Raw genomic sequence first — 25,576 nt, 5'->3', positions numbered from 1 at the left:
ATGGTAAACTGAGCTGATAATCCTGTGCCATTATCTGCGACTGACCGCAATTGCCCAGTTGCCACTCGAAGTTCATTATCTTTCTTTCCTCCCATTCTCCTTGAATTCCCCATGGTCCATCCTTGGAACAAAATCCCAGGTAAAGGGCTTATGCATTACGATTTAGACCAGATTTGGGGACCTTTTGGTGAGTAGTGTTCGTTGGAAAACTCCAGTCTAATTTCCTTCCTCCAGAGCAGGGACAGAGGTCTAACGTAATGCTAGATGCTCCTGCTGCTGTCGTGTCGTTCAGAAGGTGAGTAAGAATATTCCTTTCATATGATCTTATCTAAGGTTCATGCTGGCTTTCCTTTTAAAGTAATCCAGAATCACCTTTTGGACTATTCGAGAGTGAAGTCGGGCCCAGAGCAAGGTTGATGAATGTCCATGATTGTTTGTATAAATTGCCTGCGGCGAGCCAGGATGTAGGGTTCCTTTTGAGTAAAACATATTGCCTAAGCTTCTACGCAGGTACTTGCTTTTTCGCTCAGGTATAGTTCCCTAAGATGGATTCTTTTTTTGTTTGCTATAGCTGGGCAACAGCAAAGAAGGTGCAGCCATGATTCTCGTTTATAGGCACATGGGCTGCATGCCCCCCCCCCCTGTTTTTTTAGTTCGGCCAGGCTAAATTCCGCTATTGGCAAGGCCAGCAGTCTCATGTTTAAAATCTCTCTTCTAGTTTTGGGGTTAAGAGCCACAAAGAGATAAGGCTGGGGTTTGGATACCAAGTAAGATGCATTGAGCGGAGCCAGGAAAGATGTTTTTATTGTTTCCTGGTCTTGCTGAAATTAAATTAATGATTCAGAAAAGGGGGTGGTGATGGACAGAGTATCTGAATTAAGCAGAACACTCCTACCCAGTCAACAGATCAGGGCTTGATCCCTTGATAGCAAGCCGGGCTGAAGACGGCTGAAATGCCAGAAACCGGTCCCCGGAAGCTTGTTTCCTTCCCAGTATAAGAATTGGCTTGGTAGTTTGGTCTGCCCTGTTCCCATGATGCACTGGGCCAGGGTCAGACTAATTTGCATATAGCCAAGTTCTGAGCTGGGATGGTGCAGTGAGCTAAAAAACGGTGATGGATCAAGCCCAGATCTTTGGACTGGGTAAGAGTGGTCTGCTTAATTCAGACACTCTGTTCATCACCACCCCCTTTTCTGAATCATTTTTGTCCACCATAAGCGTGGAAGGGTATACTCAGATGTGAGTCCCTTGCTCATTGCACCATCAGGATTCAAGCAAGCCGGGCCGAAGACGGCTGAAATGCCAGAAACCGGTCCCCGGAAGCTTGTTTCCTTCCCAGTATAAGAATTGGCTTGGTAGTTTGGTCTGCCCTGTTCCCATGATGCACTGGGCCAGGGTCAGACTAATTTGCATATAGCCAAGTTCTGAGCTGGGATGGTGCAGTGAGCTAAAAAACGGTGATGGATCAAGCCCTGATCTTTGGAGTGGGTAAGAGTGGTCTGCTTAATTCAGACACTCTGTTCATCACCACCCCCTTTTCTGAATCATTTTTGTCCACCATAAGCGTGGAAGGGTATACTCAGATGTGAGTCCCTTGCTCATTGCACCATCAGGATTCAAGCAAGCCGGGCCTAATACGGCTGAAATGCCAGAAACCGGTCCCCGGAAGCATGTTTCCTTCCCAGTATAAGAATTGGCTTGGTAGTTTGGTCTGCCCTGTTCCCATGATACACTGGGCCAGTGTCAGACTAATTTGCATATAGCCAAGTTCTGAGCTGGGATGGTGCAGTGAGCTAAAAAACGGTGATGGATCAAGCCCTGATCTTTGGACTGGGTAAGAGTGGTCTGCTTAATTCAGACACTCTGTTCATCACCACGCCCTTTTCTGAATCATCGAAATTAAATTAATGGCACTTGCTTATTAATGCACTTTTTCCAGGTGGCATATGAAGGGACAAAGCGAGAGCTGTTTTATTCATTTTAGTAATATTGAGGGCGCTCGCTATCTGAGTGTGCCACGGGATCCAGCTTTTTCTAATATATCTTTGAGACAACTCTATAGAGATTGCTCCGGGGTTTTTAGGACTCAGATGTAGTATTTTAAAGTGTCCGCATCTAGAGTTAGCGATTGATTGATCAGTCCAAGGTCCAGTCCAAGTCTTGCCCTGAAAAGATGTTTTGGAAGTTGAATAATCTTTTTGTAGCACATGCACTGTGCTCGCTCAAGGGTTTCAGAGAAAGCGCCTGGCACCGCATGATGCCCATATGAAAGTGCTGGTAATAGGGAAGCTTGCATTAGCTTTCTTATAGCCTCCTTATAGCCTCTGCTGACTGGTTTTCTAGCTTGTTGTTTAGCTTGATTAGTCCATAAATATTAGCCATTAATTTCTTGATATTTTTTGTGAGCAGAGGGTTGAGCGGTTTCTGTGAACCAGACCCCCTGGTATTTGTATTTTGGGGCTGAGATGAGTATTGTAGCAACTGTATGGCAGGTGATTTGCTTTGTGTTTTTGTCTTCTATGTACAAGAATCTTGTTTTTTTCTGGGTTGAAGAATAGATGATTTGAGATGCAATACTTGTGTAGGCTGGTCAGGGCGTGTTGCAATCTTACTTTGGTATGATCCATGATGACAATGTAATCCGCATATTGGAGAACTTGTAAGAAGTGGTGGCCTAGTCGAGAATGGACTCGATGTCTGTTGGCGAGAACTTTACCCAGGTCCATTGTATACAGGTTAATGAGTAAAGAGGCGAGGATACAACCTTGCTTTAGTCCTTGGGTCATGCGTATTTTGACAGACTGGGATAGGGGGCCTGTTTTCACACGTACCCATGTATCCAGGTAAAGGGATATTATAGCCGTTAGGAGCGAGAATGGAATGCCCCCTTCTGCCAATTTCCTCCAAGGAGTTTGTCTGTCCACTTTGTCAAAAGCTGCTGTTAAGTTAACAAAGCAGCAGAAGAGAGGAGGTTCGTTCATCTGAGTGGCTTGGAGGCGTAATTCTGATAACCAAATATCAGTAACAAGGATCCAAATATCATTACAACTGGGGAAATCAGGGGTGTATGTCAATCATTATGTAGAGGTGAGGCATTTACTCTTCTGCCCTGTTGACGTACATCCTGCCTGGAGGAGAACTCTGTGCCTTCAGAAGATCTTCCACACTGATGGCTCATATAAAGGCAGTGAACGTTTGCTGACTGGCTGCCATGTTTTATGCGGCTACTCAGCAAACCGTCATATTTTACAAAACGCAAACTCCAAAGTGGACGTTTGTAAAACAAAATAATTTATCCCCTATATAAGTCATTTTTTAATTTTTCTATGTGGGAAAAAATGTATTGGTTGAATATGAGCTACTGTGATTCATCAAAAACAAATGTTCCCCCAGCACAAATACTTATAGGTCTGGGATAAAGAGGGGGGGGGGGAGACCACTATTATAGAAAATGTTCCCACTTGACCTGTATTTCTTCTTGTATGCTTAACAAGTGCAATTGGTTCTGATACCCAAATAACATTATGCTACATAGGCAGTATCTTTTTACAGATCATGTTTATTTATTTTACTTATGTTTTGTCATATTCAATGAGATCAGTAAGCACATCTCATAAAAAGGTCTACACGTACATTTTAACAATTCCTACGATGTATTGCAACAGAAACCTGTTTTTCACAATAAAAAAATGATGTTGTCTTTTATATAAAATCAGAAATATCCCCCACAACAATCCACTCACTTCTACAGACATACACAATCACTACCCACCATACTCTACACATACACTCTCTCTTAAGGAATAGTAAGGAGGTGTTTTACTACCCAGACATAAATGTGATTTGCTGATGCCTATAAGCGGTAGTGTGCTGAATAGATCATTTCCACCAATGACCACCCCAGGAAGTATTTGTATTGTTGTGTGGTCTTGAAGAAGGTGGTTGGACGAAATCAATGCCCACACCGAAGAGTGTGTTGACCATTTTTGGAAAAGTGATCCCAGCCCACGTTTCAACGTGTACAAATCAAAACAGTTTTTCCGTTGATATTTGTTTAGTGTGGGTACAGAATGGTGGGTCAGGGTATGAATGTAGTGTATGGTAGGTAGTCATTGTGTGTGTAGGAGTAAGTGGATTGTTGTGTGGGGTATTTCTGAATGTATGTAAAAGACTGTCATGGAATGTCTGGGACTCTCTCTGAGACACAGACAGGGACTTGGGCAAGGACTGGTGACTGGATTTGAAACGTAAGTAGAAGGAGGAGAACAGCACTGCCCAGGATCACACAGGTAGTCAGAGGAGAAAAGGGGTTCAAAGGGGAAGCCTGCACAAGGGGACACAATGGCTAAGATTTAGAAAGGATAGGCACTCAAGAGGGTATTCAGTATTCAGGATAATTTCACCCAGGACGGACGTGCAGAACATATTTAAAACATTAGCAATAAAGTGAATGTGAGGTAAAGCACACAGGAGCTCTATACGATAAGCTCAGTAAGTTCCTCACCCACAATTGGTGTTACAGATACTGACTGTAAATACCCATATATTGGACATACATGCAACAGCAGGACCTGTGGAGCTGATGCCTATGGTGATGTTATAAAAGCATCTCAAAGACAATACACACAGTGGACAAGAAACACCACCTAGGTTATCAGATGAGCCCATTGATCCTGGTGATCAAACAGGATAAACCAAGGCAGTAAGAGCAAGCTCGTAGAACTAAATATACAGCCACAACAGACAAGGTGCTTGCAAGGAGGAGTGCTACAGGAAAGAAGAGAAACAAGGACACACTTGGCAGAAAGCAAGTAACACACTTACAAAGACACTAGAAGCAAGATAGAAGAACCAGAAGACAGCAAACTAGGGACTGAAACAGGGGTAATGGGAGGAAAAGCAGGAACTTGGAAAGGGAAAACAGGAGAGTGGATTTAATGGTGCAGTAATTAGTACTAGTTGTGGATTCAAGTAAACAAGGACTAGCTAAGGAACAGGAGTCAAGATAGCACTGAAGACAATGCTAATTCAGGAACAATGAATGCTATAGCTCAGGAACAGGCAACACTACAGGCAGTTGGTAATTCAGAAACAAGGAAAGCTACAGCTCAGGAACAGAAATCAATAAAACACTGAAGGCAGTGCTTGTTCATGAACAAGGATAGCTATTGCTCAGGAGCAGCAATCAAGGAAGCACTGACAGCAGTGATAGATCAGGAACTAGGAATTGTGATGTGATAGCTCAAGTCAAGGAATATCAAAAGCTCAGGAAACAAGGATAGCAAAAGTTCAGGAAACAAGGATCAGTCTCACAAGAACACAGCTACAATGATCAACACTGGCACTGGAGTGAAAGGTGCTTGGTTTTAAAAGAGCTCATAGTAAACACATGTATCAGATGTGAGCAGGCTAGCAGCAGCCAGCCACAGGTGAGCTGAATTCTTCCACCCATTCTCAGCCTGTAGGGGTGGAGATGAAGCAGTGAGGAGGGAATTCTAGGTAATGGAGTGCCAAGCATGAGCAGGCTGGCTTTAAGCATGAGCAAGGTGGCTTCCACAAAGCCTGGCATGGATTGGGAATTGATGGCAATTTCCAAGTAGCCTTCAAAGGGCTGGAAGTCAGCATATGCATGCAGGTGAGGGCCCAGAAGCTTATTAAAACACTGGATTGTTCCACAATATGGCCAACTGGTGGTGGGCATGAGAGCACAGGGTGCAAATCGTTACAAAGACAACATCATTTTCTTTATTGTGAAAAACAGGTGTCTGTTGCAGTACATGGAAGGAATTATTAAAATGTACATGTAGACTTTTTTTGAGATGTGCCTACTGATATCAATGAATGAAACAAAATAGAAGTAAAATGAAGAAACATGGTCTGTAAAATGATCCTGCATAAGTAGCATAATTTTATTTGGGGATCAGAATAGAATAGCACATGTTTGGCAAGAAAAGAAATACAGGTCAAGTGGGAACATTTCCTATAATATTGAGGTACTGTGAAAACACATTGTCCAAGCAGTAGAGTAGTTTAAAGTGAGTTTAGGGAATACAGGCTGGAAGCCAATAGCTATAAGTATAAAGGGCCCAGGAGATAGGCTCCAACTGATTAACATTCCACATTTGATATCACTCCATTCTCTAACAACAGTCTGTAATGGATTATAGCGTTCAACCAATAAGCCCAAGAAACCACATATCTACCAATTTCACACAAAAAGTTAGAAAAATGAAAATACAGAACAAAAACATGCATGAATAATATCACTTTAGCTAAAATAATCTAACCATACTTATACCTTGATACATAGCATTCAAGATAACACCAAATCACTAATTAAATGAACCAAAGAGCGTAACTAGTCACAAAATTTGCTAGGAATATTTCTAGCACTTGTGCTCCTACATAATACTGGCTCACACTGCTCACTTTGATCATGCCTGGTCGGTTTATCCTTACCCAGAACAATTGCATCAACCTTAGCCAAATGAGACATGTTCCACCATTGTCCATTTGCAATTTTCGCAGCTTGATCTCTTATGTCAATAATGCGAATGGGTCCTCTGAATTTTGACTTTCCCTTTGCAAAAGCAAGGAGTTCTTAATATAAACATACTCAACCACCACACAATTAACATTTCATTTTTTTTGTTTTGCTTATGCATCTTCTCACTCACCTCACAATTAAGTTTGTCACTAGTATGCTTGCCTTCATGGGATGGAACAACCACATCACATTCTTGATCCTGCGCCTTAATTTTCCAAAATTAACTTAACAAAGATGTAACTTTCTTGTCTCTCATGAGTTCAAAAGGTACCACACCAGTAACAGAATGTGGAGTGGTCCTGTAGAACCATGCTTATTCTCTGATGGTGGTTTTGCAATCAACCTTAGCCTAAATAGAACTTTGAATACACTGCACCACCCCCCTGTTTAATCTCCCCATAATTGCCTTGCCCCACATTTGTTATGTTATGTTATGTTAATATAAGTTTTATATAGCGCTCAGCTACTCAGAAGAGTGTCCCGGCACTAATAACCCAAAGAGGTACGGAGCAGGAGAGGATGGCACGCTTACTGTACAAAAAGCCCTGTCTTGAGGTCCTTCCTAAAGGCTAAGAGATTGCCATTCTTCCTCAAAGACAAAGGCAAGGCATTCCACAGTTGTGGCGCCAAACATTTGAAGGAGCGACCTTCAATACGAGCTCGTCTGATTACCGGGACAGAAGCCAAGGCCTGGGAAGACGACCTGAGCGACCGAGATGGAAGATAAAAGTCCAATCTTTTCCTAATGTATTTGGCACCTATGCCATGCAGTGCCTTAAAGACCAGAGTAAGAGTTTTGAAGATGATACGTTTCCGAATAGGAAGCCAATGGAGGGCCTTTAAAAGGTCTCTTGCACTGGATCTCCGATGAAGACCGAAAATAGCTCGCGCAGCAGAGTTTTGCACTGTTTGCAAACGTGATAGAAGGAATTCCGGGAGGCCAAGATAGAGCACATTGGCGTAATCCAAGCGAGAGCCTATCAACGCTTGAAAAGTGGTTCTTCTGTGGGCAAGAGATAGTAATGGCAGGAACTTCCTGAGCATTTTTAGGAGACCGAATCACTGTCCCACTAGGCCAAGGATCTGTGGCTTTAAAGTAAGACCATTGTCTACGTTCACTCCAAGATTCTTGGCTGTAGAGGTAGCGGCAGAGGGTGGAAACATGGCCGCTGGCCACCAGGACTTCCAGCCTGGGTCTGGTGGGCAGCCGAAAAAAAGTACCTCTGACTTATCAGAGTTGCACTTGAGGCTATTAAGTTGAAACCAATCAAAAACAGCCTCAAGACAGCTCCTGATGCTCTCTCCATTGAAATCTGAGTGCTTATCACAAGGGAAGAGGAGCTGGGTGTCATCTGCGCACGAAACAATCTGGGCGCCGTGGGACTCGTCCAGCGCCGCAAGAGGGGCCATATAGATGTTAAAAAGGGTTGGGCTCAAGATTGAGCCCTGGGGAACTTCTACCTCCAATGGCGGCACTAAGGGCGAGTACGGGGGGGGCCCAGACTGTTTGTTGGCGTTCAGCTAAAAAGGACTCAAACCATCTGTACACCGTCTCCCTCAGACCAATCTCACGGAGTCTTAAGAGGAGACGGCTGTGGGGGACGGTTTCAAAGGCCACCGAGAGGTCTAATTTCCCCCGGCATCCAAAACCTCCTTAATTGCCTCCGTCACTTCCAGCAGTGCTGTTTCCGTGCTCATATTTGTGCGGAAACCAGACTGGGTGAGATGCAAGATGTCATTGGTCTCCAAGAAGTTGGAGAGAGAGGAATGGACGTGCTTCTCTACAACCTTGGCATAAGCTGGGAGAAGAGAAATGGGTCTATAGTTGGCATGGACCATTGGGTCAAGATTGGGCTTTTTCAAAAGTGGGAGGATAAGGGCCTGCTTCCAGGCCTGAGGGACCACTCCAGTGCTGAGGGATAAATTTAGCACTGGGTTGATTAAGGGATGAATCACTTGCGCTGTTTTAGCGAGAAATTTGACCGGGCAGGGATCCAAGGGGGAGCCAGACTTCAGTTTGGTAAGAAGGTCCAAAGAAGCCATGAAGGAGAGGGGAAGAAGGCTCGAAAGAGAGGGACCTTCGGCGACCAAGGGGGGTGAGATGAAAGTAATACGGGGAGCTGCGACAACACCAGAAGGCAAAAATGATGCCTGAATATTCTTGATTTTACTGGCAAAGAAGTCAGCTAATTGAGTAACCCATAGTTCCGAATGGGAGCATTTGGGTGTGCTCAAAGAGGGAGAAGTAAATTCATTTACTATAGAAAAAATGTATTTGCTGATATTAGTGGCTGCCTCAATTCTTCTAGAAAAATAGGATTTTTTTTTTCATGGTGATGTCTCTGTGATACGTCTTAATGGATTCCCTATAGGCCTCTTTGGATAGTAGGTCATAATGACAGCGCCACACTCTCTCGGCTTTCTTAGATTGCCGTCGCCTCTCGGTCAATGCCGGAGTAAACCAAGGAGCTGATGCCCGGAAAGAGTTTTTACGAGCAGTCAGGGGGGAGCTAATTCGTCCAGACGCTGGAAAAACCATGTTTGCAGGAGGTCCAAATCGGCCTCTAAATCGCCCGACAGCTGTCAGGGATAGGATAACAGGGCCTGAGCCAGCATATCCGAAGATATGCGGTGGAAGGCTCGTGTAGTCGGAGAATGGCGGCCATGGACATTCGAAGATATTCTGTTCCAACAAGTGATCTGGAAGTTCACCAGATAGTAGTCCGACCACAAGACTGGTACTGAAGTGGTTGTATCAATAGGGATAGTAGAAAAGACTTCATCTAATATGTTGCCTTTATTGTGTGTACGGGTAGAGAGATAAGGAATAAGTCCCAAAGGGGTGGTTGTATCAAGGATCTTAATAGTATCTACCGCGTCCGCCACATCCATGTGAATATTAAAGTAGCCCAAGAGCAAACAATGTTTCGATCTCAAGCACAAGGATGAAATAACGGAATGGAGCTCCTCATGGAAAGAGCCAATGGGACCGGGCGGCCTATAAATCAGTAACCCAGTACATGATTGATAGGGTGACAGTGATAGAGAAAATCCCAAAGCCTCGGCTCTCTGGATATCATCCGTAGGGATGATAGACCAGGCAAAGCGCTTGTCCACCACCATAGCAACTCCTCCGCCCCTGCCACTGGCCCTATCCTTCCTAAAAATAACGTAATTGGGAGGGAGCGCGGTGGCAATGTCAGGGCCTGAGCAGTCGCCCAACCCCGTCTCAGTTAAAAAGAGACAGATGGGTTTAATCTCAGATAGTAAGTTAAATAGATCTAACGCATGCTTGCTGAAAGACCGAGTATTGAGAAGTAAGCAAGTAATATTTTTAGGCATGATATTGGGGATCAAAATAGAGCCATTACCAGGTAGCCTACCACAACTAGGGAAGCGCCTGTTGCCTTTGGGACGACAGCAGTTGTCGGCCTTTCTCCTAAGTGTAGTATGCTCGGCCGAAGTATACTTAAACATCTTACCCACTGAATAGATGGCTACAACCCCCACCCGACCGCACCTGTCCGCTTCCGGGACGCTGACGGGCGCAGACGGGCTTTCCTTAGGCGTTCCTTCGGCGCGTCCGCTGCGCGGAGCCGAGGGCATCCAAATTTATAGCGTCGCCGGCGAGAGTCAGCAACACTAGTCCACTGACCAGCGAGCCTGCCTCCCCCCAAGATGGCCGATGAAGAAGTGAGCAGCCTACTGGCCCCAGAATACCCTTCAGCTCCTAATCGGCTGAGCGGGTAGAGGACGGTAGGAGCAGCGCGATTATCAGAAGGTGGAGGGGTAAGTGTGGAAATTTTCTGTAAAGGTAGCAGCTAAAAGGCCTAAGCGTCACCCGGCTTTCCGCCTCAGGCAACAGAGATAAAGCAAGTACGACGCAAGTTAAGACAACAGAACAAAATGCGGAACAGAAAGAATAATTTAAAACAGCTAGTAGTCAGCATATATTGCACAAACTCGCCCGCACCCGGCTTTCCGCCTCAGGATTATTGGGAGGGATAGAGGTCATTTGCATAATTAATTCCATCATGAGCTGAAAACGTATTGTAAAAATGAGTAACAGTTTGTGTATTGGATTCAGAAACACCTCTCATTTCCACCCACCTAGATAGATTATCTATCAACACAATGAAATATTTCATTTTGTTTGGCAAAACATGAAAAGGACCTAAAAAAATTTACTGCAACTTTGCCACACCTTATCCGGATTCAAAACAGGAACTGGAGAAAGTGTTGATGTGACTAAATGTTTGTCACTGTCGGAATATTGTATACACTACCTCACCAAAATCTCCACCTTACAATCCACACTAGGCCACCATAAATTATGCCTAACACTACATTTTGTGTCAGACATCACTAAATGACCTGAGTGAGAGGTTTCTAGGAATCTTTGTCTAAAGCATTTTAATAAAACTAATTTGTCTCCTCTAAATTATTTTCTAAAGACAACTCAATCTACTTTACAAAAAGTTTGTAAATCAGCATCAACTGACTTTTCCTTTGGCTAAACTGTAATTACAAACTTCAAGACATTGCGCTCTTTGCGGGCATTATGCCACACATCCACGTCTGAACAAATCACCTGATCCTCAACACTGGCAATAAGACATTCTTCTCTTTGTTCCTATTATTTTGTTATCCCTTGCACAACCCTTTATAGGAAACCTGTATACAAAACTTCTGCCTAACAGCAAAGTTGATCTAAGTAACTTTGTTGCCAGCCTACCCAACCTGAACAACCACAACCAATTGCCAATACTGCTATCTATTTGTGACGAAGTCCTGTAAGGAAAATGAGCGGGTATACCGTCAAACCATTTTCGAGCTTATTAATTGCTTTTTATTTTAATTAATTTCAAGGAAAACATTTTTTCAATTCCATTAGAAGAAATGACTAATGACTAATACAAATTTGTATCTCTATACAACATACATATATACAATTTCAATGGAACACACTAAATATCCACGCCATACACCATCTAAATCTACAATTTTACAAAAAGGAGAGAAAATAAAGAAAAAACCTTACATTCACATACACAATCATACCAAACCCAATTTCACTCAATGAAACACATAATTACATTCTATATAAATTTCTTTTCTTATTTATCTTAATCACACATTTGATTGTTTTTCAATAACATCAGTTTAGCTCTTTTAGAACCAGTTGTTATGTGCAAATTATTTGGTATTCCACGGTCTACGCGTTTCGAACCATATCATTCCAGGTTCTCTTCAGGACCAACCTCACTTACATGTAAGTGTGCCTTACATCAAATGTATTCTTTAAATGACCTGTTCAGTTGTGCAATTTACAATGCGTGGTCTTCTTCGTATGTTGCCAACTCATACAATGTTTCTTTTTATGTCCTCCCACTGTGTTAATTCAATCCGCGTGGGGGTCAGGCTTAGCGTGTTATCGGTCCGCCGTGAGCCTTTCGTCAGAGTCCTGGAGTCTAAAACACCTTCCTTTTTGCTCCGGAACACCTCAAGGTGCTTAGGAGGAAGGTGGTTTAGACTCCAGGACTCTTGACTTTATTAGGGTGTACAAATGTTTTCAAAATTTTTGTTAATTCGCTCCTTATGCCTTATGGTACGTTACGAAGTCTTTGCTTAACTGGAAGGACTAACTCCTTGGCTTTAATGATGTGTACAAAATGATTAATTTGATGCATTTTGTTTTGAAACACCCCTTTACATGTTTCCTTTCGTGCCTGATCTGTGAATTGATAAGTGAAACTGGGTACTTCTGACCAGTTCCAATTAACTTACCATAATCAGCCATGAAGCCACCATCCCAACACATTTATTCCTTTCTGAGCTACATATCCTTTTCCTTGTATAGTTTTAATCTCAAGAGATGTATCAGCACAATAGACTCCACCTAAATCTATTCCACATGCCTACAAAGACTGTTGGGATAACATCTGGGGAAAACAATACTTTGCTGGACCAGCACTCTTTGCACTTTTCAAAGGAATTGATGGTGATATTTGCTCCAGAATCAATAAGAAGAGCATGGTAAGACCATCACTTTTCACAGATAGAAGCGGATCACTATAACTTTTCTCATTATGCACACTGTTTATTTCCACACAATCCACACTAATTCTTTCACTTTTGGCTCAACATACTCTAAATCATCACTCATACATTGTTCCTGAACACTTCTAACTGATATGTGTCTGTCATATTTGCATACTTTTCCAAACGGACCAATTTTCTTTTACTTCCAGCACTCTTGTGAAATTGCTGGACAATTTCTAAAATTCAAGAGATGTGTAGTTGAAACACATTTAAAATGTACGTTTTGATGAAGGAAATCCTGCATCACGTTAACCACCCTAACTATAGTTCTCATTAGATGGCATTGGCTGTTGCACTCTATTCTGAGAATTAAAATTCACCACAGAAACATCGCTCCAATTATTTTGCATCCTGTTGGGAACAATCTGTGCTTATTTCTAATCTTTCATTTCACCTAGTGGAGGATTTTTAGAAGAATGAAAGCTTTTGCTGTATATTTTTAGAGTAACATCTACAAACAAATTGATCACAAATCAATTGTCAAGTGAACCCTTCAAATTCACAATAACTCGCTAATATTTTCAGAGCAGTAGCCATGAGTCAATGGATTCATTAGGACCTTGGGTACGAGCAAAAAATGTATGTTAAGAACTACTAAATTTACTTTCCCTTCAAAATATGTTTCAAGTTGTTTTACTGATAATTGAAATTCATCCATGTCATCATCATCTGAGCCAACATATTCTAGCAAATACTCAAAACCATCAATATCTAAGTAATAGTAGAGTACATTTTGTATTTTATCTGTTGTGAATCCTCACCTAACCATAGCACCTACATATGCATTAAAAGACCTAAACCACAAATCCTATTTTATTGGGGGATCCCCAGGTTCTTGCAGGAAAGGATTTGGTGGAGTAACTGCCTGCAAAATTATGTATAGAGAATACGATTGAATATAAAATAGAAACATAACAAAAGAATTTAAAAAGGAAAGAAACAGAGAAAAAAAACACAAAGAAATTGTGGACAGTAACAATTCTTAACGATGTATACCCTCTGTAAATAAACTAAGAAACTTAGCATATACATTGTTTTTAAAACATATCAATGCTAATGTTCTTTTATATTGTATCCACTTCTTTGAATAAGTGTAAATCATACTGAAAAAATTGAAGTAGCATGTCAATCACTGTTGACACGTCCAAAATTGATGATTTGATGTGTCAATTGCAGTTAATAAGTATTAATTTGCACATGTAGATCCTCAAAAAATAAATGTGGCAATCGATGTTGACACATCCAAATCTGTAATGATCTTGGAAGTCCCAAATATGGCGCTGATCTTGAAGCAATGCTGGATGTCACTCTAGTCCATGCAGGAAACTATACAAATTTTCATTATTGCCGATACTGTCAGGCAGAGAGAGATGTTTATCTCATACCATGTTCTGCCGAGACTGCAGAATAGAGCTTTCAATCAAGCCATGTACAACCACCCGGCACAGATTTTGGCGCAATTCGCGGAGTATTATAATACCTTGTATACTCCGGAGAATCACCCCCCTGCATCAGACAATTTAGAGTATCTGGAGAATAATATCAAGGAAAAATCTAACTTACCTGGTCTAGAACATTTATCGGAGGAGATTACGGAGTTAGAGATAAGACCCATCTCTACCCATGGGAAAAGCACCGGGGAAGATACTATCCCGGTGGTTATAACATTTGTATTGAGGAAGTAATTTCACTTTTTCTTTTAGTAATCCAATCTATAGGGGTAACCCGGAAAGCACCAAAATCTTGGAATATCGCAAAAATGTTTTTTTTTTTTAAAAAGATAAACCAGCAGATGAATGTGGGTCGTACAGACCCATTTCTTTGATTAATACTGATGCCAAGGTTCTTGCCAAGATTTTGGCAAATAGGTTGGCCCCAATTATCCCTAAGATTGTATATGTGCAACAACTCGGATTTGTAGTGGGCAGGGATACAACGACCCCCATTAACACAGCTATTACGGTTTTTGATATGGCAGAGACGGAATCCACCCCACTCGGTATGATCTTATTAGATGCTGAAAAAGCTTTCGACCAAGTGGGGTGGGATTATCTCTGGTCCGTGATGTCCTTTATAGGTTTTAGGGGTAAAATCTTTAGTTGGTTTCGGGCACTATATGACAAACCTTTGGCTAAAATTAGCAATGCTGGCTTGTCATCTGCCACTTTTATGATCTCTCAGGGCACTCGGCAGGGGTGCCCGCTGTCACCCCTGCTCTTTGCCCTGTCAATGGAGCCATTTCTCTCTGCACTTCAGGCACAGTCCAGGATAGCTCCATTTCGGTCCGGGCTTCATTGCTTAAAAATAACCGCATATGCGGACGATATTGCGATATATTCTACCAATATCGCAACTGCATTGGAGGGCATAATGGTCGAGGCTAAAAGGTTTGGAAATGTCTCTGGCTACAAGCTAAACGTGAATAAAACTCAGATAGTGGTTAATTACAATCCCTTGGGTGTCGTCCCAGGGATCTGCAGGGTCGCTAATTACTTAGGGGTTAAAATCTCATCTAAAATCAGTGATATAATCCCTATAAATTATGATGCGCTTTTAAAATCAACCGAGCTGTTATTAAAAAAAATGGCATAAACTCCCTTTAAACAATATTAGTAGAATTAATTTGATTAAAATGAAAATTTTGCCGAAATTTCTTTATTTATTCCGTTTCATTCCACTGGCACTTAATAATATTTTTTTTGAGAAGCTTGATGGAATTTTGAGTAGCTTTATCTGGGGATACGGGAAGGTCCGTAGATCCCTGTCAGCACTTAAAGGACCTTTAGATACAGGTGGACTTAATTTTCCAGATTTTAAACTGTACTTTTGGGCTACTTTCATTGGCCGCCTTCGTTCCCTGCTCAATTCTGATTTGCAATTTTTCTATCATACCATTATGTTTAAGTCAGATGCTAGAATGTTTTTGTTAAGATTGAACGACCCAAACTACTACAAAAGGGTTAAATTTAAGACCGCTAGGGATACCGCTAAGATCTGGTTCAGCATTTTGCTCTTTTGTTTTCCATTCAAAATTATGCTTGTGGGGAAATCCGGGACTTCCCAGGATATTTACTGATGGTCGGGCTAAGGAATGGTTTACTCACGGAATCGTAACATTAGGGTACCTTTATGGCTCTAATGGCTTTCTAGATTTTTTAGCACTTAAAAACTTATGTAATTTGACTGAGGCTATGAGGTTCAAGTATATCCAAATACATGACTATCTGATACGCCGGATAAAAGTCTTGAAGATTTCAGATTCTGATATCTGGGACTGCTTCTACTCGTCTAAAACGAAATCATTAATAAGTGCAGGATATAATTGTTTACTGTCTTATAAAAGGCAAGACTGTTTTAAATTAGCGAAGTGGAGCTCTAAACTTGGATTGACGATACACTCAGATCAGATAGCTCATTCTCTTTCTAAAATTAATAATTTGATACAATCGGCGAGTTTAAGATTGCAACAATTTAAAACTTCTTGTCTGTTATACTATACCCCTGAAGTGATTCTTAAATGGTCTCCAAATGCTTTATATAATGATTGTACTAAGGGGCTCATTATGATCGCGGACGGACTTGAGTCCGTCCGCGACCATCGAGGAGGAGGGAACCTCCGCATTGCCTGCGGAGTTCCCTCCTGTCCAATTAGGATGTGACCGCCACCCTGAGGGTCACATCCTCTATTTTTAACATTGTGGCGGGTGCGGCTTCAAGCTGCATCCGCCGCAATGTTAAAAATGCATACATTGCATTTGTATGCAGAAAGCGGCAGGCACCACGCGGTGCCTGCCGATTACTGCATACAAATGCAGGGGGTACCATTGGTACCCCCCATGTGCACCCCCCACCCCCCCTTCACCCAGGGGGCCCACAACGGGCCCCCGCAGTGAAGCTCCGTATGCTTTTCCACGGCGGGAAACCCGCCGTGGAAAAGCATTTCTGATTGGGCATCCTAATATGGGTGGCGGTGTCTGAGAGACACCGCCACCATATTAGGGCTTTTCCGCCGCAGTTGTAAGCCAACTGCGGCAGAAAAGCTGCAGACAGAAACTAGGACCCACCAGCCATCCTAATGTGGCGGTGGGTCTTTGGTGGTTCCGCTGCGGTTTTTCCGCATCCTCCGGGCCGGCGGTGGCTTCCGCCGGCCCAGAGGATGCGGAAAAACCGCAATCCTAATCTGTCCCTATGTGTCCTAAATGCGATACTGTGGGTGTTAACATAGAACATAGGCTATTTTCTTGCCCGTTCTTAAATGAGTTTTGGTCTGCCTTGAATAAGGATTTGAAAATGAAAATGGCTAGGCCACCTTTACTTTCTGCTTTAACTGTACTTTTAGATGTGCAGGATACTACTTTACCTCAACAGGCTTTAATCACTATTTTATTATCTTGTGCCAAACTCACCATTGCTCGTGCCTGGATTTCACCACAATCGGCTCATGTTATGGAGTGGTGGTCTTTGGTCAATGAAATTCATGGCATGGAGGCAGCTTTGGCTCGACTTAGAGGTACTAGGGGGCATATTATCAAGCCTGTGCGCTAAAATTATCGCCGCTTTATCGGCCGAAAACGGCCGATAAAGCGGCGATAATGGGCTTGATAATATGCTCTGTGGAATTCCAATCGAAGCCCATGTTAGATGTCTTCACATCTAACATGTGCTTCGATTGGAATTCCATTGAGCATATTATCAAGCCCATTATCGCCGCTTTATCGGCCGTTTTCGGCCGATAAAGCGGCGATAATTTTAGCGCACAGGCTTGATAATATGCCCCTAGGTCTTTACTTAAATTTGAAAAAATTTGGGGTAATTTTATTTAAAAAATCTTTTTTTTTTCTTTTTTCTGGCTCATCTGAAATGTAAAAACTTTGAATCTCTAATGTGGCATGTTTTTCTTCTGTGTTTACACTGTATTGGTAGAAATTGTTTTCTTCCACACTGTACTTGTTTTCCTTAAGACATAGTTGATTTACCTGTGATTTCTTTACTATGTTTCCATTTTGTGCTGATAATAAAAAAGTTAAAAAAAAGAATAGAGCTTTCAATCACACTAGTGTGTCCTGAAAGTGCTGCAGCCACATGAGCCTTCCGAACGTGCTTACAGATCCTCGAGCACAGTGTGCACATAACACTTTGTGCGCTGCTGATAATCAAAAGGCTCTTCAAGCGCGGTGCGCACAAAAGAAGAGAAACTTAATTGATCTCTCTCACACCTTTCTTTACACTGCTGAGCGCTCCTGCGCTCGTGTTCCTCCTCCAATTCCCAGCGGTAATCACAGGAAACTGAACCACAAATGAGCGATAACTGAACAATAATTACAAATACCACAAAACCAGTTTCCCGCATAGGAACTAGACACCCCAGCACCTCAAGTCCGGTGATTTTACTTAAAATGATCCCTGGGCCCAACCAATTACAGCACAGTACCTTCAAATAAGTCCTGAATACCTCCAATTGTATATACAGTGAACCATCTCATCGCCAATCTATGAAGACACGATGTCTAAGCAGTAGAGTAGTTTTTGTTGAGCCTAGTGAATACAGGCTAAGAGTACATAGCTACAAGTATAAAGGGCCCAGGAGATCAGCTCCAAATGAGCAACATTCCACAACTTACATAATTACACTGGTTAACAGCATTCTCTAATAGAACATAACAATCAACCAATGAGCCCAAGACCACACAGGTACTTACTACGATGACCCTACTTTTGTTGGCCATCCGTGTAAGGTTTCTGCCATTTGAACCAGCAAGGGCATCACTGCCAGAAACAATAACGGTCTGTGCTACTGTAATTAAAATATGCATACCATTAGTTTAACAGACAGGGTACTGCACCATGTTTGTGCAGTGTACCATGTCTGGCAAACTCTAAATAAGTCCCAAAGTCCCACTGTAGTTTGAAATGTGGATACTACCAAACACCTACATATTCCATGATCTCATGACTTTACTCTTTGGGATTTTTCTTTTATAGTGTCTCAAATGTCTAGTGCTAATGTAATATTAAAGTTATTTTTCTTGGATAACTAATGAACATTTCTTTTATTTTTTATCAGGAACTCCCATCGGTACACCTCCTCTTCTCATCCTTGCATCTGGTAATGTTATCCTCCATATCACTGTGGGGGAGCGATTCAACTATGAGGATAAGGTATTCAATACAATTCTCAATACCTTGAGAGAAGGCTTCCACATCATGAGCTCCTTTTGGGGACAGGTAACAGTCTGCTGTTTTCAGTGTTTTGTTACATTACATATTGTAAAGAGAGTTAACAACAAATAAGCCACAGTGAATCTATAGCAGGTGTAACAGTAAAAGGTGAGAAAAGATCATTGATATTTTGAGAAAGAGTATAAGTCTGACATTGTCTGTAAAATCATTGGGAGTACAATATGAATGGTGTCAGGATCAGAATGGCTCTAACACTGTTTCTTCTTCAATTAATGAAATGACAAGAAGATTAAGGACAAGAGACACTATTTGCTACAGAGGAAGAAAAGGGGCAAGTGTTCTAGAACAGAATGGTAGAGCTTTCCCAAAAACAGAGCAGCTAACTTGACGTTTGATCTAAAAAATCAACCAGCATGCACATAAATAAAAAAAAAAGCCGTATTGGGGGATCAGGAGAAAATCTGAAAGGAATGAAAGTCATGCTGCCCACAAGGCTATGAATTTCTGCACAGCTGGTGAGTGATTTGTTTCACTGGCCTAGATTAAGATCACTGCTGTAGAACATTTGTAAGCAATTGGGATTAAATGCAGGTGTATTTAATCCCAGGAGGAATTTTACTCATTACTCTAGGATAGTAAAACAAAACAGAGGACATGATCTGAGACTTGCAAACAAGTTGAAAATCAAAACAAAAACCATGAATTTCATCCAGATAGGCCTTGGAGAGCCACCATACTCATTAGCTCACAAAGTGTTGTTTCAGAACTCCATGCCTCCTCAGACTATTCAAACTTCTGTCTTGTAAGAAGCTGATTTAAGCCATTTCCTATTAATCTAGTCCCAACTGTTTTTTCTCACTCAACGTTCTTCCTGTAAACAAAAGCCCTGCCCACTCCAGGACCTAATTAATGCAGGCCGCAGTGCTACCACATCAGTAAGCACCTGGTCACCTAGCTTGCCACTTGCCTGTGGCCTCCAGTTCCTGCTTGTTGAAGACTGATCCAGTGACACAGCAGTTGCCCGGGTTTTCCCGCTGTCGTTTTCCCAACCAGGTTTTCCCACTCATTGTTCTTCCCATCAACAAAGCCCCACCCACCCCAAGACCTACTTAATACAGGCCACATCGTAACCAAAGCGCTGGTGTGCCTAAGAAGAGCCAAAGGCAAACCTGTCTGCGCTTGGACCATGCCCAGTGCCATGACCCCTGGCCTTTCCTCCCCTGAAGACAAACTATATCTGAGTTTTACACCCTTGACCCTGGATGCTGCAAGAAACACTGCTACAGTGTTGACCCACATTCCATGGTGGGAGCTTTCACCTGCACCAGTAACACATCAGCCCATAGACTAGCCCCACCCCGAACATACCACAGACACAACCTGAACAAGAACATCAAGTTGCATGCGCCCTTCTCAACACACGGCCATTATGCAAGCATTCCACTGAATTATGGGACCTCATCGCCACCCTCGCACCCAACATCGTCTTCCTCACTGAGATTTAGCTCAAACCCACATACATTCCAGACATTGCCACTGCGATCACCGATGGATATAAAATAACTCACCAGGACCGCATTAAGAAGCCTAGAGGAGAAACAGCCCTCATCCACAAAGAGACCATACAGTGTACCACCACCACGACAACACCACCACCCTCACGGAACATGTCAACTTTAAGCTCCACGTGGATGACAAGACAACTATCAAAGGCACCCTCACATACCTAATCCAGGTCCACGCTCTAGCTTCTGCAACACCATTGTAGACTTCAGTGTGCTCCCAGCCTTAGACTCCAAGGACTACATCTTCCTTGGTGACATAAATTTATACATTGATGACGCCAATGACAAAAGCACTGCACACTTCCTCTGCAGTATCAGCAGCCTCTGATTGACCCACATTGTCAATGACCATTCACACACTATGAAACACACATTGGACCCGATTTTCACCTCCAGGAATCGTGTCAAATATAGCAAGCTCACAGAACTCACATGGACCGATCACTTCATCATCCACTTCAGCATCTCCAGCTCCTACACTGCCACCCCAAGATGACCAATTCCTCCCCCATCAGCGGTGGAACTACATCTTAGAGACCAGCAGGGCGAATGCCATTAACACCTCCAACCCTCATACCGCCATCAACCTCAAACCATAAGTAAAAAACTTCAACACCTGGATCACTAATTGTGCAGACAGCATCATCCCCATCAAGAGCAACATTCAGGGAAAATCCTCCAAAGACAACAGCTGGTACACTAAGAACTCAGAACAGTGAAACAAGACAGCAAACAGTTAGAGAGGAGATGGTGCACCACCAAGGACACTTCCGACAGAACAGCCTTCAAGACCTCCCTCAACCTCTACAACCACCTGCTGAGGGCAACAAAGAAGACAGCCCTTACTGCATGCATCCAGACCAGTGCCAACAACACCAAGTAACTTTTCAACATTGTTAAGGAATTCTCCAATCCGGCTGCCAGTGAAACCCTCACAGGAGCTGTGTGACAAACTTGCCCAGTGCTTCCACGACAAAATCACAGCAATATACAGAAACTTCGAACCCCAACCCACACCTACAGACTTCCTTGACAGGCATGCCACCACTGCAAACACCATAACTGACACAAACGACACACTGACCACCTAGAACATCCTCTTCACCCAGGACAGCGCCTACACCATGAAACCCATCCAATCGGAAGCTCCTACACACCAATGCCCGTACCATATCTTCAACCTCAGAAACCAAAGGATAAGCCAGGAACTCACGGCCCTGCTCAACATTTTTATCACCACTGCAACATTTTCCGACACCTAGAAACACGTCAAAGTCAAACCACTACTTAAAAAAACCTCTGCCAACCCCATCAAACTCAAATACTACTAGCCAATATCCCTGCTCCCATTCCCAGTGGAGGTACTGGAAAAGATCATCAACAATCAACTCATGACACTCCTGGAGAAGGACCAGCTACGTAACGCCTCCCAATCTGGCTTCTGCAGCATTCACTGCACAAAAAATGCCCTATCGCAGCCACTGATGACATCCCAAACCACCCCCTCAACTGGGGAGAAACAGCAGCGTTGATTCACCTTGACCTCTCGGCAACCTTCGATACCATTTCCCACTAAGTTCTGATCGTAAGGCTCCACAACATCGGCATCCAAGGGGATGCACTTAGATGAATCATCTTCTTCCTCACCGGAAGAACCCAGAGGATCCATCTCTCACCTTTCACCTCTGAACCCAAGGAGATCACCTGTGTTGACCCCCAGGGCTTATCCCTCAGCCATCTCTCTTCAACGCATATATGAGCCCACTGGCCAACATCGTCATATTCCATTGTTTCAACATAATTCCTACGCAGACAATACTTAACTCATCCTCTCACTTACTGATGACTCCACCACCACCAAAACCAGCTTCCACAGATGCATGACAAATGTCACTGACTGGATGAAGAAGAACTGCCTGAAACTGAACACAGACAAGGCAGAAGTACTGATATTTGGTAACAACAGCAACACTTGGAACAACTCCTGTTGGCCATCAGACCTAGGACCCACACCCACTTCCTTCAACTATGCCAGAAACCTTAAAATAACCATGGACAACAAGCTTACCATGAAATCACAGATCAACGCCATCTCCTCTGCCTGCTCCCTCACTCTGCGCATGGTATGTAAGATCTTTAATTGGCTACCCCTATACACAAGACGTATTGCAACACAAGTACTTATTACCAGCCGACTGGACAATGGCAGTTACCTCTATGTAGGAATTGCCACACACCTTCTACAGAGACTTCAACCATACAGAACACAGCAGCAAGACTCGTCTTCAGCCTTCCCCGATGAACTCACATCACACCCATGCCAAGAAACTCCACTAGCTCCCAGCACAGAAGAGATGTTAATTCACGCTGCTGACTCGCACACACGGCTCTACAAAACCAAGAACCCTCCTACATTAATCACCGCCTGACATTCCATAAACCATTGGGAAGACTACGATCTACCTCCCTTTCACTTGCTCATTCTTTCCATATATACCAAAGCAGAAGTAGAGGACGCTCCTTCTCCCACATCACAGCAAAGACTTGAAACAGCTTCCCCACACCACCGGGCCATCATCACACTTCTGGAATTTCGAATGGCCCTAATAGCAGGTTGTTAGAATAAGCCTCCGGGACCTGCAAGAACCTGGATACCCTATTTGATGAATAGCTGCGCTTTACAAATCCTGATTGATTGGTTGATTGAGTGATTGATTCACTGTCAGCACTCAATTTCAGATTGAGAGGTTGAGAAAATCGGTTCTCTGCATTTGTATTTGGAAAACCTTTTGTTGGCTTACAGATGAAAGTGTCAGCCTAGAGACAATATAAGATGAGTAAGTGGTTGAAAATTTCTAAGAAACATGCATGATTCCTGGGCTCATTAAAGGACAGAGGCTATAGTTTGTATACTATTGGGCAAAAGTTTATGAAACCATGATAAAATATTCTATGTGAGATCACAGTGTTTGGGCTGGGTAAGCAGAAGAGTATGGTTGATAGCATTCAATTTGACTCATAAGTCACTGAGCTATTTTTTCAAACCTGGAATATTCATTAATCTTGACCAAAGCACAGAGAACAAATAAAACACTGTTATTTATCGCTGACTGAAATAATGTAATCAAAGCTAAAGGTATCCAGGGATCTAACTGGATGCAAGCATTTGTGAGGCATCACACTCACTGCTCAGAGGATAACAATGACCTGTGTGTATTTGGAGGGAAAGGTAGCATGGATTTGACTAGTGTTCCTCAGCTGCACCAGGAACAACCTGACATTAGTCTTATGGGTGTAACACAAATATGGCCCTGCACCAGCTAATTCCTTAGCCAACATCAGCACGTGGCTGGTGCCCCCAATGTGTGAATGAAGTCACAGACTGTACCTGTTTCATTGAGATACTTTTAGAAACCCAACTCAAGATCTTAGTAACTCATGAACACCCTGAACAAGCAGTGAATAAATAACCCTTCTGCTTTATCAGGGTGCACAGAGCCCTCTGTTGTGCATTGGTAGCTTTTGTTATCACATTTTATGTAAAATAGGGTACAGCAGAGATTTTTAAGAATGAAATAATTTTCCTGAATTTCTCTAGGATTTCTGCTAATATAGACTATATTTGCAGTCCCAGCCATGCTGATGTGATGGCTACTGCCATATAACACAATTAGCTCTCTGCAGCATGGCGTGTCAATTTGTTGTAGAAAGAAATGCTAAACAACAAAGGTGCAGTGAACCAAAGTGAGGAATTTACAGAAGTCATTTCTAATGACAGAGAACTCTCACCCACCAGTGGTAGCAAACTTCATAATTGGGTTCCTTTTTACACACAGGACATGTTATTGTACCGGAGTGGGATCTAACATATATAGAACTCTGGCCCTGCAGGTAAAAGGTTTATAAACCGAAGAGGAATCCCGCAGATTAGATAAAAAATTATCTAATGGTACAGATAAATGTAATAAAAAACAAATATCACCACTGACTTAAGTAAAGATTATCAGCATCAGCCAGGAAAAACACTGATAATAACTGAAAAAGAGATGTCAATAATAAAGTACTGCAATAACTGGACAGGGATTATTGAGTGTTATAATTCATCCTTCCATGCACACTTCCAACACCCTTTTCCATAGCGAGCTAGCCACCTGGGTCAAAGCTGTTACAGCTACTTCAGGAGGATTAGAACTCAGACCCCTTGCTCAGATCCTACTAACTAGGTAGTAGTCCTTATGACTGCACATGCCAGGCTTCTACTCTGGAGGATGCAGTCCAGTAATCCCTTTCATCCAGCAGGCAAATCATCCTTAATACAGACACTCTATTGTGAGTCTTGCCCGGGCTGTCCCCTATTGGAAGAAAGCCAACAACCAGAAATCTGGCTTTGGAGCTCGAATAACTACATCTGCCTTGCTTGGTGGTTCATGTCACTGATCCATAGGAATGTGGGCACAATGAGTAGGGTTCCTACCCGGTAAGTATCTGATGTATGCAGACACACAAAATACATTCTACTTGTCTACTCCGATGAAGTGCACCCAAGGTATGGAAATTCATAATAAATCCCTCCTATGCCATATCCAGAAAGAATACAAAGTTCTGATGTTACAAATATGCTTCCAGGCATGTTACAATTATAATTCACTGCCAACAGGAAGTCTTCCTATGAGAGAATTTACCAATATGTATTGCTCTCCCCATGCCTTACTTTCAAGCCCCTCTCGTGCTACATCATTTGAATGGGGCTATTACCCCTCATACTAATTTTCCTATGGAGACTATCTTTCTAGCTGTTGACTCCAAGACTACTGCTGACTTATTTCCCACCTTTTTTATCTTTATTTACCTACATTACCTCACACACTTTTATTTCGTATCCATTCCTGGTTGCATTACCAGCAGATTACTATATCATCCAGGCTGACCGCCCCCCTGGGAAAGCAGGAGGAGTCGCTGCAATTATCCATGACAAACTTAAATTCAACTCCCTGACATGCCTCAATCTCCCGGAGACAGAGAACCTCGTAATCAAATTTGAATCCACTGCCGATTCATTTGTCTGTGTACTTGTCTATCCGCCACCGCACTACATGCCATCGTTTCCCCCATCCTTGAGCAAACAGATCGCCAATCTCGTCATTGATCATGTCAAAGTTCTTCTTGTGGGCGATCTTAACTA

The 25,576-nt window shown here is 42.7% G+C and overlaps 1 protein-coding gene and 1 long non-coding RNA gene across 2 annotated transcripts in view; one reads left to right on the top strand and one right to left on the bottom strand.

The window, feature by feature from the left end:
• LOC147692382 (cytochrome P450 2G1-like) overlaps positions 1–25,576 on the top strand; it is a 691,661-nt gene that overhangs the window by 172,581 nt on the left and 493,504 nt on the right. The window contains exon 4 of the mRNA XM_086938608.1: positions 18,714–18,874. Coding sequence (XP_086794734.1) covers positions 18,714–18,874 — 161 coding nt within the window. The remainder of the gene's footprint in view (positions 1–18,713; positions 18,875–25,576) is intronic.
• LOC147692383 (uncharacterized) overlaps positions 1–25,576 on the bottom strand; it is a 228,443-nt gene that overhangs the window by 140,423 nt on the left and 62,444 nt on the right. The window lies entirely within an intron of this gene.

Source organism: Lissotriton vulgaris, chromosome 9, assembly GCF_964263255.1.
Source record: "Lissotriton vulgaris chromosome 9, aLisVul1.2, whole genome shotgun sequence".
Lineage (NCBI taxonomy): Eukaryota > Metazoa > Chordata > Amphibia > Caudata > Salamandridae > Lissotriton > Lissotriton vulgaris.
Note: the sequence above shows the minus strand (reverse complement) of the source record. Positions and strands in the feature narration are given on the sequence as shown.